We start from the raw sequence: 18,423 nt of genomic DNA, 5'->3' as shown, positions 1-18,423 counted from the left end.
CCAACCCTGATTCGACTTCCTGCTACCCTGCGGGTGAGCTGACTGCAGCATGATCCTGCCCGCTCAATGAAGCTTTGTAGCCCTTTGAGCTAGGTCCTGTATTTGACCTGTACATGTACTGTGTGAGATAGCCTGACTCTATTAATTTGGAATCAATTCCAACAATTTCTGTGCTGCCAGACCCCGCACCCTGACACATGATCTTAGCAACTCATTTTAGACAGGAAGGCAGAACCACCCGGCAGACATCACTGCTGATTTGCCATTGCATATACCCCTTGATTGTGATCCAGACCGAGTCCTGCATATGGGTGGCCTGAATCAAAAAAGGCAGCGAATTCTCCTCCCCCCGGCATGCATATTTGACCGATGGGGATGGGGCAATTATACGCTATTCCTAATCGGGAACTAGCTTGTTACCTCGCGTCGTATGCCCTATATGAGCTTCCTTTGTATGTATTTCATACATGTTGTTGGTTATGTACTGTCATGCCTTACCACTAATATTTGAAACTAGGGTCTTGGCGCCCACGTTGCCCTGCCAGGTAAGCTCTACCTACAGTATCTGCCAGCCGCAGTGGGGCGCGGGCTGTAGGTGGCACCGAAAGGGGTAAGTCTAGTCGTAAGTATTCAAATGCAGACTGATTAATCTAATTTAGTGTGCTGCATCTTGCTGCTGGTTGACATATAAGGTAAAAAGAGTGGGTGGTCCACAGGGCGGTATGGAAAATCGTTATTTGGGGGTGGCTCTTATCTCTTATCCACCGTGGATAACCAAACAAAGAAACGGCCCCGCAACAACGATTTATCAGACAAAGCAGCTCCCTCATAAACCAAACGTTGGAAGGCTCCACTTATTCGTAGCCTACCGACTTGGTTGCTGGAGCCTTCAAAGCGCTGAAAGCTTGACATGAAATTGCTCGCCTCACATAGCATTTGCGCTCTCTTCTTTCTTCTATCGTTGGCATACCCAATCATGTCTAAGACGCTACCTAGCGTCGTCCTCGTCCCGGGGGCTTGGACTGCACCCAAAGCATACCAAAAGCTGATTGATGCCTTGGAAGCGAAAACTTTCGAGGTCCATTGTCCTGCCCTGCCAACGAATAATGGCCAACAACCTCCAAACTCTACCTTCGATGCGGACATACAGACTGTCCGCGAAGCCGTACAGCGTCTGGTCGACGCCGGCCAAGAGGTCATCATGCTAATGCATTCATATGGCGGCATCGCCGGAACCAGCGGTATCAGAAACCTTACCCGCAAGGACCGACAGGCGAGGAGCTTACCCGGTGGCGTGGTCTGTCTCATCTACGCGGCCGCATTCATGCTCAGCGAAGGCCAGACGATTCGAACAGTGGTGCAAGCCGTCAATCTTCCCGGAAGAAGTTCGCTCGTAAAATTCAGCAGCGACAACAGCACTTGGTTTCCCATAGACCCCAACTGGCTCTTGTATAACGGCTTGACACCCGAGGATCAAGAGGAGCAGGTCAAGCTCTTGAAATGGGGTAACACTGCGATTTTGACTGGGCAAACAACCTATGCTGCATGGAAAGACGTACCCACAATCTATATTCAATCGTTGGAAGATCGTTGGCTGCCGCCCGAATTCCAAAAATTCTGCCTCCAGAATGCAGCCGATGCAGGAGCGCCTGTCCGCACCGCTGCCCTCGATTCTGGTCATTCGCCTTATGTTGAATTCGCGACTGAGTTGGCCCAGATGACCTTTGAAGCTGCGATCGATGCACGTGCCTCTTTACCATAGGTTGGAAGTTCGGTGCGTAGAGGGGGCAAGATGACTATTCTCATGTATGATAGAGCTCTTAGGCTTTTGTTGTCAGAATGACACGATTGAACAAGCATCTTTACTAAACCTCAAGTCTTGCGAATGTGTCTGTCATTAGGATGTTCCTGATATTCCACGTCATAGATAAACAATTCCTCTTTCATACGATCATCAAGGCATTACCCACTGCAGTAACTGATTGTGGAAAATGTGCGGACGGCCAGTCATGTAGTCATGTGTAACCACACCACAAGAATTACTGTCGATCTGAAAGGTGGTACTTTACCACTAGAGACTGGATGGTTCAGCGGCCACCCAAATCTCCGTTGGTTTAGTGTGGTATACTGGATCAACTCGGGGAATACTCACGTTTCAAGACAATTTTAGCCACTGAGATCTTGTGACACTGTAACAGCAGTCTCTTAGTTCGTTCAAACAAGCAATTATAAAAATCGGTTCCCTCAGTACTAGCGTATACGGGCTCCCCACAAACTGACAATGTTTATTACGACTTTTACACATACAGTACTGTACAGTACCACTAAGTTATGTTCTTCGCGTACGTGTATAAATAACATACTGAAAGTTTGCTGCATGCCAAATTTAATTTGCGTATTATCGAAAGTGAATCTTGGACTGTTCTTTTTAATTTTTTCGCCCTTTTATTCCTTTTGATTTTCTTAATTTATTTTTTCTTATTTTTTTAATCTCCATCTTTATCCTTTTTCCTTTTTTCCGGATTAGGGCGCGCGAAAGAATCGAAGTATAAGTGTTGACACCGGTTTCCGGAAGGACTGTATCTAACGACGGTCTACTCTGGGTTGATCTTTCCCCAAGCATATTTGAACTTACCAAGAAAATACGAATCTGAACCTACTGCCTCACCATGCCAAACATGTTTGAATCGACACAACAGGCTCTCTTCCCCGTTGGCCGTTCTCTCATCGTGGATTACATTGCGACGGCCCTAACTTTGTTCCTTGTTTACTTGGTTCGCACTCGTTATTTCCATGGGCTCAACAAGATTCCTGGCCCTTTCCTAGCCAGTGTCACTAGTCTCTGGAAATGGGATATGGTCCGCCGAGAGAAGATGCCATTTGTTAATACTGAACTTCATGAAAAGTATGGCCCGCTGGTTAGAATTGGGCCTAATCACATATCCGCCTCGAGCGCAGAGTCCATACAGATTGTTCATCGATCCAAGAGTGGCTTCACTAAGGTAATTACATATTGACTACTGTTTCTATTTCGCCCATTTTCGAGTCCCAGATGCTGACAGATATCTTGAATCAAGTCCGGTATATACGGAATTTTGCAACCGAGTTACGAAGGCACAGACCTGCACAATGTTTTCTCGACCCAAGATGCTGAGTACCATGCAGCATTGAAACGCACAATGGGATCTTTATACACAACAACGGCTGTTTTGGGCCTTGAGTTCCATCTCGATGACTGCACCAAGCTCTTTATCTCCAAGATGAATGAGATCATCGGCACCAGGGCCTCGGCGCCTGTAGATCTTGCTGCTTGGCTCCAGTACTACGCCTTTGATTCTCTAGGGGCTGTCAACTTCTCTGAGATGCTAGGCTTCATGAAATCAGGCACCGATGTTGACGGGATCTGTCATTTAGACCATGATCAGATGATGTATTTCGCTGTAGTATGCATTCCCTGAACCGGAACTTCCACCTCTCCCTTCTCATTTGCAACCCACGCTGACCCAAATGGATACGATCTAGTGGGGTCAGATTACCACAATCGAAAGAGCCTGGGCTAAAATCAAGGCTCTCGCAACGGGAACAAGAAAGGAGAACCCGCTGTTCAATGTAAGTACTCACGGAATTTCACCGGTCAGCGAGTTATTGATTCGTGAACAATAGTTTGCTCTGGAGCTCGTTCAAAAACGCGAGGCGACCCCGACCGAGTCAAACGACATGTTAAACCTTTTCTTGGCCTTACACAAGTCTGTCCCCGAGAAGTTTACCATCAGAGATGTCATCGCAGCAGCGTATATCAACGTGTATGTTAGACACATGGAGTGCACAGGACTACGCATTTTCCTAATAAATTATACAGGGTAACTGCCCACGATGTTGTGGCCATCACGCTTCGGGCCGTGGTCTACTATCTTGCCAAGAATCCCGCCATGCAGAAGAAGCTGCAGCAGGAGATTGACGACGCAGCAACCGCAGGCAAATTGTCTAATCCAGCAAACTACACTGAGATCACACCATTGAGCTATGTGTAAGCAAGCCCGTCGTCACTTCCCCTATTGTCATCATTGCCTCCCTGAAACATACCGTTGAAGCTGACCATTTATCAATCGACCAGACTAGCTGTCACGAACGAAGCTCTCCGGATCCACCCAAGCACTGGCTTGATTCTCGAACGCCGCTGTCCAGTGGGCGGCGTCACCCTACACGGACAGTATATTCCCGAAGGCACCATCATCGGTGTAAATTGCTGGGTGGTCAATCGCGACAAGGAAATATTCGGTCAGGACGCACATGAGTTCCGGCCGGAGAGATGGATCGACAGCGATCCCAAAGATGTGACGAGAATGAGAACAAACATGTTCACGGTGCGTCATTCACTCAAACAATACATGGGAAGAGATCTTGTCAAAGCTAATAGTGAAAAGTTCGGAGCCGGATCGAGAAACTGCATCGGCAAGAACCTCGCCATGATGCAGCTGACCAAGATCATTGTTGAGCTCTATCGAAACTTTGACATCGAATTGGAAGATCCAGACAAGGACTGGACTGTCTCTGGTGGTTGGCTTACGAGACAGAGCGAAATGGACATGGTTTTGAAGAAGAGGAAGTAAATCCATCTTTGCTTGAATCGATTCAGCAGTGTCCCTCGCCCTCTTATGACATGTGCCATATAAATGAATTGTTGTTAAGTCATACTCTTTTCTGGCAGCCAATACATAGGAAATTATGATAGAAACTACTTCGAGTATGCAATTGAGTACTTGCGTAGATATTTAAGGAAAAGGCACACAATATCTATTTATCATATTTGACGAAGGACATCGATCCTGACGAACAATTTGACATGTGGGGCACCAAGCTAATACACTGTCTACATGAGCTTCATTGGCTTGAGTGATAATTAAAAGGAATTCAATTGAGTGGCTTCAGCCTAACCGAATGGGAGTGTCTAAGACTCAAGTCTTATTCTTGCCAGACAGCTCAAGGTACTGGCCGGCAACGTCAACAACCATGTCCTCATACGTCTTGAAATTGAACTCGAGATCAATCTCGGTCTGATGAGCATTCCAATTGACAGGCACAGTTGGCTGATTTCCCTGTGTGAATGTGCCGTCCGCGACAGCCTCGGGAAAGTGCTTCTCAACGACTTTCCAAGCATCGTTGAAGTCGTGGACTTTCGTGACGCCGAGGTTCCCAGCAATGCCTTCTTTCAATCCTGCTAGGTGTACCTTGGCGGCATCATCCACATGAGTGGCGCCTGCTGGCAAAGGGCTATCAGTAGACTTGCCAGTGATGGCTGCTAGAAGGATGCGATTGGTTCCAGCATAGAGGTCCTTGACCTCTAGAGCTCGGTCGTCCCGACCGAAGACGAACCCGGGGAAGACATTGACAACGGTGAAGGAAGGCTCCTTCTCCTTGATGAACCTATCGGTGAAGTTCAGCGCTGCAATCTTGCCGGCACTGTATGCGGGGAGCATCGAATCAAAAGGTCCCGGTAGGTCAGGCAATCTGGTCTCAGCCGTGATTTCCTGGCTTGGATTCGGAGGGAAGGGTATGTTTGCGAACACCGAAGACGTGATTACAACTTTCTTCACCGATGACTCCTTGAATGCGGATGCAAGTAGGGTGCTCACACCCTTGATATTTGGCTCGTAGATGCCGGTCTGTGGGTCCAGGAACGGCGAAGGGAGAGGCGAGGCGAGGTGAACTACGTACGTAACGTCTTTGATAGCCTCATCGTAAGCGCCTTCGCGGGTGATGTCAGGAACCTCGACGAATGAGAGATTGTTCGTTTTTCCAGAAGCAGTTATAATAGGGTGGGAGGCAAGTGCTTTGGCTTTCTCGGGGGACCGAATAGCGGCTCGGACCGTGTACCCGGCTTGAAGGGCCCCGAGGAGAACTTTGAAGCCAATGAAGCCGGTAGCACCGGTGATGAGAAGGTCTGGGGAAGACATGGCAGATGAATTCTGCGGGCAGTGGAATGATTGGTTGGGGTGCAGTGGGATGAGAGCGAAGTTCAAGTCTTATTGTATCGAAACCTTGGAAGGGGAAAGATTTCGGATGAAGAAGCGAAGAAGATCTCTTTCGAAAAAGTACTATTTATATTAAAAGAACGTGAAAGAAGCTAATTCTGTCACCTGATTTCGAATTTCTTTGTTTCTCTTTCCCTATACAATTGTAGTGGAGTCACGTGGGGAACGGCGAGCAACCTCAGGCTCGGAGTTGCTGACGGTATCAGTCTACACGTAGCTGCACACATATGCTTGTGCATACAGCCTGGCTGTAACACTGGAAGGTGTGGTGCTGGGGGTTAGGGAGTAGAAAATAAGACGCAGGGAGTGACAGAAGCGTAATTCTTTTCCCTATTTTCTATTGAATATTTCCCTTGAGTCGTTCAGGGGTTCTGAAATTGTAATAAAACTCCCATGAGAAGGAAGAGGCAATGACAGATTTTAATGATGTAACGCAATTATGCTGAGTTTTGTTTTTTAAAGAGAAAAAAATAAATTAAATATTTTCGTTACAGAGAAAGCGGGATGAGTATCTTTCAGCTGAAATACCAGCTGTCCGAAACCCTCGCTATTGCTAGGTATCTAAGACAAGTAGAGCGCTCCTCGTAATCAGCCACCCCGCACCCAGTCTGTCCGGTGAGCGCTTCGGTACTACGGCCCCGAGAATTCACATGCAGGGGCCAAGGATTTGGAGGCCGCGTGGGCATGAGGCACCCAGCTGCAGGCCCGGGCGAACAGATGGAGGCAGTGAGTTCCTCTTTATGCCTAATAATAGATATCTATCCAGTCAGCGATAACAGAAATTGCCACATGGGCAAAGATGCCAAGTTTTTCGATATCGTGTACCTGAATGCAAAGGTACTGAACCAGTCAGCCTCATCGTAGCTCTCGTGATCAAGCCTAGACATCCTCCACTAATCTGCATTCCTTCTAATAGAAACCTCCGAACTCAGCTTCTATTTGGGGGCGCCACAATGCTTGCGCCCGGTTTTAGGAATGCTCTTGATTCTGGGATTGTAGAAACGACCTGAGAGAGCAGGGCTAAAACAGAAGTAGTAGAGTATTAATAGGAAGATTGATCGAACGTGAAAGTGCCATTATCACTGTGTCTTAGCTACTTCTTCCATTGCCTGTTTATCCCTTGTTGAATTCCAGCAATCGCAAAATGTATTCGCCTATCAGAAGTCTTCTCCTATTCGCATATTCGCTGCTTTTGTTTCCTTTAGCAGTGGCAGAGAGGTCAAATGATTCAGCATCCAATTGTCTTTGCATCCCAGGAGATAGGTGTTGGCCAGATCTCAAAGCATGGTCCCAACTAAATCACACCGTACACGGAAGACTAATTAAAACAACTCCCCTCGCATCAATATGCCACGAGCCATATTATGACGAGGAGGCATGCAATTCTCTAGCAGAAGTGTGGTCGCTGCCTCAAACTCAGTACGTAACTATCATGCGGTGGTGGCCGTTTGGTGTCTCAATATTGGAATTGAGGCCATCGAACAAGATCTTTACTGATCCAAGACCAGATATCCCCATCCATCGGAAATCATGTCACCCTACTGGCAAAATCGGAGCTGTGACCCATTCACATCTCCATCCAAGGCATGTACTCTCGGCAATTACGTCGATTATGCCGTCAATATAAGTTCTGCCGACGATGTTTCACAAGCACTGCGTTTCGCACAGAAACACAATGTCCGTGTTGTTATCAAGAATACTGGACATGAGTTAGTTTACTTCAATTACATATACAGTTGGAATTCTAGCTAACCGTTTTCAGTTACCTAGGGAAGTCCACTGGTAAGGGGTCGCTGAGCCTTTGGACTCACAACATGAAGTATATGGGATTCCTTAATTATTCCAGCATGGAGTATACTGGACCTGCAATGAAGATGGGAGGTGAGTAGCATGAGCCTCCAGCCTACTTCTATTCTTTTGAGTAATATACTGAGACTCTGCAGCCGGAGTTCAGGCCTTCGAAGCTTATACAGCAGCGGCTTCTCATGGCCTCCGTATTGTAGGGGGCTCATGTGCCACTGTTGGCCTGTCTGGCGGTTATATTCAGGGGGGTGGTCATTCCCTCCTGAGCTCCATGTATGGGATGGCTGCAGACCAGGTTCTCGAATGGGAAGTAGTCACCGCTACTGGAAAACACCTCATCGCGTCACCCACCAAAAACAAAGACCTCTATTGGGCTCTTAGTGGAGGTGGCGGCGGCACGTACGGTGTTGTCATCTCGGTGACTGTAAAAGCTTTCAAGGACGGCATCGTCGGGGGTGCATATCTCGAAATCAACAAGACCGGTACTACGGACGAGAAATTCTGGAAAGGGGTCGAAGAGTTCTTTACTTGGGTCCCCAATATGGTGGACTCTGGAAGCACAGCTCTCTTTTCTTTGTCCAATACAAGCTTTGTGGTCATTCCTTTGACTGCACCAGGCAAGAGTGAAGATGAGATGAAAGACCTGCTACAGCCATTTCTCTCCAAGATCAACGACCTAGGTGTACCTATAACCACCTCAATAACTTCATTCCCTACGTATTTGGAGCATTTTGACCACTATCTGGGTCCATTGCCCTATGGTCTTCCGCTTATCAACATAGTCGATGTCTCTATTGGCGGACGACTGATTCCACGAAGGGTACTCGAGAATGCCACATCGAACCTGGATTTCGTTGACGCGCTGAAACTCAGCGTGCAGCCTGGCGGTGGCTACCAAACAGGAGGTATCGCACTCAACGCGGCACACTCCGTTGCGGGCAACGAACCGTCATCCAATTCCGTGTTCCCATCGTGGCGCGACAGCATTGTAACAATCCTGGCTTTCGCGCCGTGGGACTTCAAGGCGTCATTGGGCAGCAACTTGGCCGGAGATGAATACCTCAACCAGGTTACGGTACCCGCGCTGACAGCGGTTGCGCCCCATAGCGGTGCATATCTGAACGAAGCGAATCTTCAGCAGGAACACTGGCAGAGTGCTTTCTACGGTACCAACTACGACAGGCTACGCAGTATCAAGAAGATGTATGATCCTAAAGACCTGTTCTTTGCTAATACTGCGGTGGGCAGTGAAGCTTGGACAGAAGATGCCCATGGACGATTGTGTAGAAGGGCTTAGGAGCGTAGCCTGCTAGCCGAGCACCATAGATATCCCCTTTTGGGGCGTTCTTGTGATTTTGTCACCTTAGATTTTCCAATAGATAGTTCCGTGGGCCCATAATACAGTTGGCGTTGTCAAAGTTCAAGATGCGAGGACACAATATCCACTATCTCGATGGTAGAGCCGCAAATCCTTCTTGATAGTACATGCTATCTTTGTTGCTCAATGTGTCCTCAGGCGTCACCAGGCCGCCTCTTCAGAGAAGGCAGAACCAACCCATAGGCTCACTCCGTTAGTTGCCTTTTCCCTATGCCCGTATTCTTGTCCCTGCGACCTATACACGCCTGCATTAGATATGCAGTAAGCAAAAGTGTTACTTACACCCTCTGGCATCATTAAAAAAAAGTCATTATGCGCTGGGCCGAATTAAGCGCTGCTTACTGTATTGTATTGTACATACGACACTTTATCATGCCCCATATTTTCAAGGGTTTTCATTTCTGTATTGTCATACTTTACCACTGCTGATCCCCCCCCACTTTGAATTATGCATGCCAGGTGGAAACACTTGGCTAGCTTGGCTTTTGGGGCTAAACTCATCACCCCACCACCCAGTTTTAAATCTGACCGTCTCCCGTCAACGCTTACGGAGTCGCATGTAGACCTGCACAAGCCCATTGGCGGGTATGGGTCAGGGTAATTAGGCCCCCTACCCCCACCCGGGCCGGCCCATTAGGCTATTTCATCCAGATGTATTTTATTATTATTATATCTCAGCACATATTGTGTGCATTTGGGGCCGTATGGAATAAAAAAAGCTGATTGGATATGTTCTTGACCTCACTGCACTGCTCGCGTCGCAACCGAAGTCATACGAGGACTAAGGTGCCATGCATATTTTGGTGAGTATACTGTACATGCATCCTCGCATTCCGGGCACGACTCGGCCCCCATTCCCGTGGGCCACGATGCGGCTGAAAGCTGACCCTACATTCATCCAAAGTTTTTTAAATAATGGGAATTTGGTGTGGATCTGCACATGTGGAGAATATGTGGGACCGATTTCAAGTGTACAGTATTGTATACGAAAGCAGGCCGGATTGGTCAGTGATACCAGGAAGGTAAATAGCGTATTACCGACCAACCACCCTGCAGATCACTCTTGGTATTCCTTTTCAAGACGCCGATCTCGCTTTGTACTTCCGATTTAGCGAGTCAAGTCATCTTCCGAGTTTTCTACCTGCAACCCTGGCAATTGAGGCCACCCGGGAATAGAAAACTGATTTTGGCAAGGTTCGCCACTTACTGCCCTTCCACTGAAATGAGTGACACGTTATATTGGTGATTGGACGAAGCCTTTAGTATTGCCTGTGGCCATGTTCTGCAGAATCGTTGTATACAACTCACGTCTCCGTCTTAGTTCAAAATGTCAGAAGTCAAGAATGCCGTCGAGGAGTATCCTCTGTCTCGAGATTATGTCGACTTCAATCGGTTTGTTCAGTACCTCCTCTAGAATTACAGGGCATGGTTAACCATGAACAAAGACTCAATCTTCAGCACTATATCTTGAAAGATATGTTTGGATACAGCCTGCATCCGAAGATCCCGCGGACTCAAAAGTCTTTGAAGATTGCAGATGTTGGCACAGGGACTGGGTAAATAAACCTGCATCATAACAATACAAGCCAGTTTTGACGTTTTCCAGGATATGGCTACTAGATCTATTGTCGCAACTCAATCCATCCACGGAGCTTGTTGGCATAGATATCGACATTACGCAAGTTGGGCCTAGGGAGTGGCTTCCAGATAACCTGACCCTAAGACAATGGAATGTATTCACAGACGTACCAGATGATCTCGTTGGAGCCTTTGACATTGTACATCTACGCCATTTTGCCTTCGTGATCGAAGAAGACACCACACCTATACTGCAGAAACTGAAGAAATTATTGAGTGAGTTTCCCCTCTGCGATCGAGATGCCACATTTCGGGACTGACACTCCACTTTCTGACGTCCAGAACCTGGCGGATATTTACAGTGGTGTGAGGTTGATGTTCCATCCTTCCGTATCAACACCGCATCGCCAAGTGTATCTACGAATGGTCTCGTGGAGCTTTGGGAGCAAACCATGCCAAAAGAGACACGACTCTTCCCGAAGTGGGTCAAGATGCTACCAGAAAGCTTCAGAAACGAGGGTTTCCTAGATGTCACGACGGACTGGCATGACCAAAGGGGACATATAGGCATTGCGATGCATTGGTGCAACTTGCCTATACACGAGATGCTCGCTGACAGGCCGAGATCATCTAAGACGGAGAAATCATCGATGATCGCAATGATGGAAACAGCTTCAGTAGAGTCGCGCAAAGGCGCTATGTACGCATTCGACAGGGTCGTTGTGGTTGGCCAGAAACCATAGGTACGACCTTTGTCAATATCGATTTGACCGAGAAACTATTTTGAGCACCACTGCCATCACCTGAACGCGTACTATTTGGACTGAAAATGATATATTAGAAGCTTTTGAGGAGATACTTACGTATCAGTGATCTTGAATAAGTTTTACTATTTAGATAATAGTAAACTAGGTAGTTGTAGATGATGCATGGATGGCAATTATGAATATAGGTTTTTGAAATATGTAAAGAGAAAAACAATAAATCAGGTTATACCTGTTATAAGCACGTCATGTGCTAGTCGACGCGGTCAGAAGAGACAAGAACAAAGAAGCATACGAGTATGAAAGGGGCAAGACAGACAAATTAAGACATTGTATTGTGAGTGATTGGGTTGGCGGGGAGGAGGAATAAGAAAGAAAGAAAGAAGAAGAGAGAGTAAGCGCTGATTTACCTGGAGGGATCACTCCACTCGCAACACCTGTCATAGACTGAACTCGAATTGATTGCTACCACATGCCCAAGGTCAATGTCATCTAAGCCTAAATTCTTTGATTTTGCTATGACTGATCTGCCAACTACTCCGAGTTTCCCATCTCGACCTCGGCTTGAACAGATTCTCTAAGAATATCCACGGCAACCTTTGCAAGCGTCCCGTTCCTCAACGCACGATAAACAGACCCTGTATACGAACCCACAGTCGGCGCCTCCACACCGCCTTGCGCCTCTGACTTACCGTTCATCCCGCCCACCGTCGGCGTCGATAAATTCCGCGTCGCCAGCAAAGGTACCCCCAGCGTCCGCCGCAGAAACACATACATGGCTCCTGACGCCTTCCCGAGCAAGCCGGAAGCATCACCGTGAACCAGATACGCGTCCCTATGCGCGCACCACGCATCGTTCAGGGAGGCGCTGAGGGCCTCGGTGAAGCTTTGAAGACGAGGGGTGAAATCAGCTGACATGTTGAAACCCACGTGGTCTAAAAGTACCGACCGCAGCGACTTTGCCATGGTTGGGAATCGCTGCTCGGCGTCCATACTGGTGGTCGTATCGAAGGCCGCGAGCAATTGCGTCCAGAGGAGCTCCGAGATGGGATTGACGGCTTTGGACTCGACTGGCTTGACTTGAGGGTCGGCTAAACCGTTCGAAAGATTGTTTGAGACCTCAGTGGGGTCCGGTATCTTCGGAATGAAATCCGACGGTAGCGTCTTTTCAGCGTAATGTGCATTAACCAATTTGATGAACTCAGGATGATAACCTTCCAGGAACTGAGCGTGCATGGCGCGTAGATCGAGGGCTTGGCAGACTGCGATCAAGTGTGCTGCCATTAGTTGCGATAGAACCTCGTTGGCGGTGTGGGTGTATCGGGCCGATATTAGAGCCAGCGAATTCAGGGACTGATTTCCCATCTCGGCTGTCTGAACGTGGTTGACTGGGTTTGCAAGGAAGCCCAGCTCAGCGGTCAATGAAGCAATGTTGAGATCACATCCCTTGAATATCAGAGATATACCAGGGTCTTCCGCTACCAGATTCGGAGGAAGGCCTCGGTTCGTTGCCGGGTTGATGATTTCAGTGCACTGAGAAAAGACCATGCGGCCGATCCCCTGAATACCCTGTCGCGCTTTCTCCATGGCGGATGTCACGGACTTAGCTTGGAAATTTCCACCGTGGATAAATTCGCCCTCTGGTGTCACCAGCGGGTTGTCTGTCGCAGAGTTGCATTCGATAGATACTTGCTGGTGGGCTAGGCTAAGATCTTCCAGAATGGGACCAAGCCATTGTGGTGCGGTCCGGATTGAGTATCTATCCTGACGAAGTAAGGAGTGGGCTCCGTCGTTCACTTTCGTGAGCTTAGAGCCTGATAAGAAATCTAGGATATTCCGGGCAGATTCCACCTTCCACAGGCTTTAGCAAGATCCTGGGGGAAAAGGGAATGTGAGACACTCACCTGACCAGGATGTGGCCGTACTTCAGAGAAGAATGAATGAAAACTCTCTGATGTCCCAGCCAGAGCCTCAACACTCATGGCAGTAAGGATCTGAGCGAGAAGAGCTAAACTGTGGGTGTCATGAAGAGCCAAGGCAGCCACTGCAGCCGACACAGTCGTGCCGTTTGTCATGGCAAGTCCTTCTTTGGCTTGTATGACCACCGGTTCTAGTCCAACCTTCTCGAAAGCGCTATCCGCATAGACATGTTGATTTCCTTTGGAGAGCACCCGAATCGTAGATTTACCTTGGATAGCTCCACAGATATATGACAAGGGACTGAGGTCACCAGATGAGGAGATGCTACCACGTAGAGGAATCATTGGAATAATGTCGTGTTTCAACAAGTCCTGCATCCGCTTGACAATTACAGGCCTGACAGCCGAGCATCCAGAAATCAAAGAGTTGATACGTATAAGGATTGACGCCCGAGCCCATGACCAAGGTAGGTATGTGCATTCAAGGCCAGATTCAAGGGATAGATCATGACAGTGCTTGGATAAACCCTCTTCGAGCCGCAAAGGACGATGATCTCTTTCCCCTGTTGGAAGAATACCATAGTGAAGCTCTCTGATGAGTGCCCGCTGCAATTCAACGAGTTTCTTGGTTCGGATGTCGGCAGAGCCTCCCAGCCCCGTATTCACTCCTGTGGCCACAATAAATCAGCTCAAGGCATTAATAGTAACTACCAATAAGTGCGCACCATATATGACATCCCCAGAAAGGAGTCTCTTTTCAAGTATGCTAAGACTCATTTCCATGGCCTTGATAGCAGACAGATCAATATCTGATAGCACATTGTAACTGCAATTTTTAATTAGACGAACGTGTACTGAACTGTCGGATAAAGGATCGTGGGGCAACAAACCGTGCGACAGCTACGACATCTGGGATACTCAGCGTGCGTCCTGTAAGTACGACTTTGGCGGAGTTCTTCCCGCAGATCAGAGCCTCCAGGAGCTCCCACTCCCTTAGAACAATATCCGAGTGATACATAGTGACGATGTTGGGGGCCCGCAGTTCTGGGCGTTATAATGGAATAGGGATAAAAACTCCGCGTGCTATGAAGCCTTGGTAATAGCAAGGTAGAATAGACCCAGTAATACCAGGCCCAGGAGGCTACGCAGATGGAGCGCAATATGGTGTGGCGTACAGAGACGACGCGAGTACACCGAACTTTTGTGCCCGAAGTAACAGGAGTGCCTAGGTGGACGTCGTACACGTATGTAATGCCAGAATGCTGATCTTTAATGATCCGTCCGGCTAAAGGGATCGCTATAGATATGCAAAGGTAAACAAGTAGCGAGGTCGTTCTGTTTCAGCAGATATGCATGATAGATCACATCACACATACATGTGCATGCATATCAACTTACGAAGCTGACATACATTCGGTCGTTCCAGTTCGGCAGGTATATATGCAAGCTCAATCACAACGCATATCAATTGAAATACATGTATCTAACATATGCGGCCTGCGCCTCGTTTCACCTGCCATTACTAGTTATTAGGCGACCACCCACACCTTGCTTTAGCTCCATACCCTGAAAGAAAATTTGTCAACAAATCTCAAAACATGGTGATTTGTCGAGACTTTCCGACAAAAAACGGAGATACTACATCGAGCACTCCCGATTCATTCGGGGCACATACCGGTGATGCTTACAACTCTGCAGCCCGTCACCTGAAACGGGAACCCCGCACACTTGATAAATGATAATATAAATTACCAAGACAATAACAGTATGAGCCTCAAAGCGAAAAACAGGCACCTACTAAAACAGGAAGTCCGTTTGTAACTCTACACTAGAGTGGCCCTGGAGGTCAAGGCACAGCGTACTTAACCTATACAGTTTAGCGATTCAGTTAGCGGAATTCGGAACGAAAGTGTATTCAATGTAATCGGACGGAAAGAGAAACTCAAAAACCATGAAACCGGTAGTAAGGTAAAATTTGTATATCTTCGGAGATCCGGGGTTACCAGCTCCTCTATAAACACGTCGATAAACATGTAAAGTACATGTGCAGGCTAAAACTAAACAAACTGGACTAGAAGGCTTCTAAAGCCAATCCCCCAGAGATATATGCCTTATCGTTAAGTCTTGCTCCATTATTTATTCAAAGGGCTTGACAAATAGACACAGGAAGCTCAGCACACACGCGCAGCCTATAGATTAATAGTGCAGAAAGTAAACATTTCGCTGTTCTGAACTTGAATCCATGATGGAAGAGTCCACTGATGGCTACGAACAGCCCTCCGATTCAAACAAGTGTACTGGTACTTGTGGCTTGAAATAGGAAACCACCCTCAGTGTGCCATCTGGTCGAATCGCACACCCAACATAAGTCTGCACACCTGACCTCTCTCTCATTGACTTCGGAGTACTGCAAGAAGATCTTAGTGTAAGCTCTCCAACAAATGACTAGATCAAAAACAGCATTTTAAACTTACAACAGTGTACTCATAGCCCTGATGTAGTCAGGCATGTACTTGCCCTTTTGCCGGCCTTGAAAGTAGTCGTTCAATCCACGGATCACAGCCTCATCACTTGTAGAGTAATGCCGAACCGGTAGATATATCTTAGCCACAGGCACTGCTTCGCGAAGCCTGAACTCGACGTTGTAGAGTATCCCTGAGGTGCGATGCTCAACTTCGGGTAGAGGCTGATCCACTGCATATATTCCAAATAGCGCGCTCCAGAGCCTGTGGAGGTCTACCAGTCCTTCGTACAGCTTAGGATTCTGGATCCGACCTTCAAGCGTCATGATATCAATTACTGACTTGAAGGTTGTCTCGCGGGATCGGAAATAGATCTTGAGCCGAGACTGCAGCGGATCAATAAGATCAATAGCTAGCATCTCGTGCTCTAGCAGTTTGTTGCCCACACTGGAGCAAAAGGCGTGAAAGATGTCACCAGCCTTGAAATTTTTATCAGTGACGTGAGGAGCGGTGCGCATCGCCTGGAAGAGCACATCTAGATTTGATTGGCCGGATGCTTTTGCTCTCAGCTTAGGGAAGAAATACACCTTTGGTGTGATTTCAGTTTCTGAGCAGTCAAATCCGTAGAAGATACTAGAGTTATGATCTATTGTATCCTCATGAAACTCGCCTTCTTTGACGTTGGGTATGCTGAAGAAACCTTTGAAATGATGGAACCACTCCAATCTCATAGTCGGCAGTGAGCGGTTCAGCCGCTCTTGAAAGGCTGGTCCAGCAGTCAAGTTTCCAGGGTCAACTGAGGTGCCTGCATGCAGCCCGATCGGCTCCACTGAGTACCGTACCATCGGCGGTGCATCCTTTGTGCCCCAGTCCCAGCTTAATTCGACAGGAGTTCCATCATCAGTCATGAAGCTCGGCCATATTGGGGTGTCACTCCCTAAGATTTCCGGAGAAACACCAAGGTGAGGAGCCACGGCTTCAGCGAAAAATCTCAGGTTCCAATATTGCAAGTCTGGTGGGTATCGAGCATTGTATAGCAGAACTGCAAGAGCTTTTCCGGTGTGACGACTCCACCAGTAGCGATGGTGGACAGTCTCAAAGCTGTCGAGCTCTGAGTTCACTCGCTGCCAGATCGAAAGCTCAACCGGGTAATAAGGATAGCGAGTGATTCTTGTGTCATGTTCTCGACGTTCAAGGTCCACCGACGATGTGGAAACGCCATTCAAGGCGAATTGACAATGCCCGAATTGAAATTCGGGGCTTTCATCAAGTAAAGTCTTAGCCATTGGTATAAGTCAAAAACTGTTTGCACGGCGAGGGATTGCAAGTCAGGTGTATATAAGTGATTTTATAACATCTCGGACAGGTAACGTAGGGGGGCAAGCGGCCCCGAAGCTGGTAAATGTAAGCGAGTGAAAAATCTCATAACACCATACTTACGGGTCATGAATTACAACTTCAGACTGTAATATCATTCGTATAATTATTGAGATCATTTTTTGGACCCTGGCTATCTCAAATGGGAAGTCGAACCGCCGACCAGCGCTGGGGCTGAAAGTATTTCATATAATTTGGCTAATTTTGTATTGCTTGCTTTCTACACCAATCTCGATAATGCTGATCATTTTTAATTGCAGAACATATCGTTGAACGCGTCAGCGTCCCCTGTTTCCTGGAGAAGACCTTAGGCGTCCAGCATGGAGCCTTCTATTTCAAGAAAATCCGGAAAATGTATCACCAAATTCATAAAAGACATTCAAATATCTTGTATTATGTGGAGTGATGGCCGTGGATGGTCGGTGCTGCATTGATACCGCCGCTAGTGGATTGTTGTCGAGCTGATTGCCTAACATCTTCACTTCTTTGAACATTCTCGAGCACCTTTTTCGAACACTCTACTCTATACAATGCATGACTATGTGTTATTACCGGGAACCATTAACAGATGGGTCGACAAGACATAAATCCGATAACAAGTCCAGACTGGAAACTTTGGCGTAAATGTGAAACGTGGAATTCGGGACACCCATGGATTCGGTATCCGTAATCTGCTAGACGTATTTTAGAGCACTTTGCCTACTCATGGACTTTCGTTGCGAGCTATATCTGAAGCGGACTATGAACAATCGATTCCCCATTGTACATTTTGCGACCACATCAGTCACTCCACTGTTTGACTGATGCGACCAATTGGAACAGTAAGTAGCATATGAATGGACCAAAAAGGCCCCTTCTCCTACCACATACTTTGAAATCATTCTTTCGGTTGATTGGTAGATGAAAAAGGCAACCCCAGAGGTGGCTATGAGATGCAGTAGTGGGAGGCCGTACATATTCCCGTCTAACATGCATGCATAGAGCAGGGTATTTATCTCGCAGCATTATCCAGTTCCGGTAAGATGTGCATGACGCTCGGTTGCATTAGGCTATAGCAAACTCCTTACCACTAGTACGGTAATACAGCACCAGAGAAAGATTTCCGTATTT

At 47.5% G+C, this 18,423-nt stretch overlaps 7 protein-coding genes across 7 annotated transcripts; 4 read left to right on the top strand and 3 right to left on the bottom strand.

The window, feature by feature from the left end:
* Window positions 1–976: 976 nt before the first annotated feature.
* On the top strand, window positions 977–1,762 carry N7484_001629 (alpha/beta hydrolase; the record flags this gene model as incomplete). The annotated part of the gene is made up of 1 exon (XM_057112049.1): window positions 977–1,762. The coding sequence occupies one exon, from the start codon at window positions 977–979 to the stop codon at window positions 1,760–1,762; it is 786 nt and encodes a 261-aa protein (XP_056976786.1).
* A 907-nt stretch (window positions 1,763–2,669) lies between these two features.
* On the top strand, window positions 2,670–4,610 carry N7484_001628 (cytochrome P450; the record flags this gene model as incomplete). Its single annotated transcript, XM_057112048.1, has 7 exons — window positions 2,670–3,002; window positions 3,078–3,443; window positions 3,523–3,609; window positions 3,664–3,803; window positions 3,860–4,027; window positions 4,115–4,364; window positions 4,425–4,610. 7 exons carry the CDS (start codon window positions 2,670–2,672, stop codon window positions 4,608–4,610), a joined length of 1,530 nt encoding a protein of 509 aa, XP_056976785.1.
* A 345-nt stretch (window positions 4,611–4,955) lies between these two features.
* N7484_001627 (uncharacterized protein) lies at window positions 4,956–5,954 on the bottom strand (the record flags this gene model as incomplete). The annotated part of the gene is made up of 1 exon (XM_057112047.1): window positions 4,956–5,954. One exon carries the CDS (start codon window positions 5,952–5,954, stop codon window positions 4,956–4,958), a length of 999 nt encoding a protein of 332 aa, XP_056976784.1.
* Window positions 5,955–7,562: 1,608 nt separating this feature from the next.
* On the top strand, window positions 7,563–9,132 carry N7484_001626 (FAD-dependent oxidoreductase; the record flags this gene model as incomplete). The annotated part of the gene is made up of 3 exons (XM_057112046.1): window positions 7,563–7,741; window positions 7,795–7,913; window positions 7,976–9,132. 3 exons carry the CDS (start codon window positions 7,563–7,565, stop codon window positions 9,130–9,132), a joined length of 1,455 nt encoding a protein of 484 aa, XP_056976783.1.
* Window positions 9,133–10,540: 1,408 nt separating this feature from the next.
* Window positions 10,541–11,534, top strand: N7484_001625 (class I SAM-dependent methyltransferase; the record flags this gene model as incomplete). The annotated part of the gene is made up of 4 exons (XM_057112045.1): window positions 10,541–10,605; window positions 10,659–10,769; window positions 10,820–11,067; window positions 11,134–11,534. 4 exons carry the CDS (start codon window positions 10,541–10,543, stop codon window positions 11,532–11,534), a joined length of 825 nt encoding a protein of 274 aa, XP_056976782.1.
* A 555-nt stretch (window positions 11,535–12,089) lies between these two features.
* N7484_001624 (aromatic amino acid ammonia-lyase) lies at window positions 12,090–14,492 on the bottom strand (the record flags this gene model as incomplete). Its single annotated transcript, XM_057112044.1, has 4 exons — window positions 12,090–13,406; window positions 13,460–14,142; window positions 14,200–14,300; window positions 14,365–14,492. 4 exons carry the CDS (start codon window positions 14,490–14,492, stop codon window positions 12,090–12,092), a joined length of 2,229 nt encoding a protein of 742 aa, XP_056976781.1.
* Window positions 14,493–15,944: 1,452 nt separating this feature from the next.
* On the bottom strand, window positions 15,945–17,222 carry N7484_001623 (uncharacterized protein; the record flags this gene model as incomplete). The annotated part of the gene is made up of 1 exon (XM_057112043.1): window positions 15,945–17,222. One exon carries the CDS (start codon window positions 17,220–17,222, stop codon window positions 15,945–15,947), a length of 1,278 nt encoding a protein of 425 aa, XP_056976780.1.
* Window positions 17,223–18,423: the final 1,201 nt, after the last annotated feature.

Source organism: Penicillium longicatenatum, assembly GCF_028827895.1.
Source record: "Penicillium longicatenatum strain IBT 33135 chromosome Unknown contig_1_segment0_segment0, whole genome shotgun sequence".
Lineage (NCBI taxonomy): Eukaryota > Fungi > Ascomycota > Eurotiomycetes > Eurotiales > Aspergillaceae > Penicillium > Penicillium longicatenatum.
The sequence above is the reverse complement of the archived record's forward strand: the minus strand, read 5'-3'. Positions and strand labels throughout refer to the sequence as shown.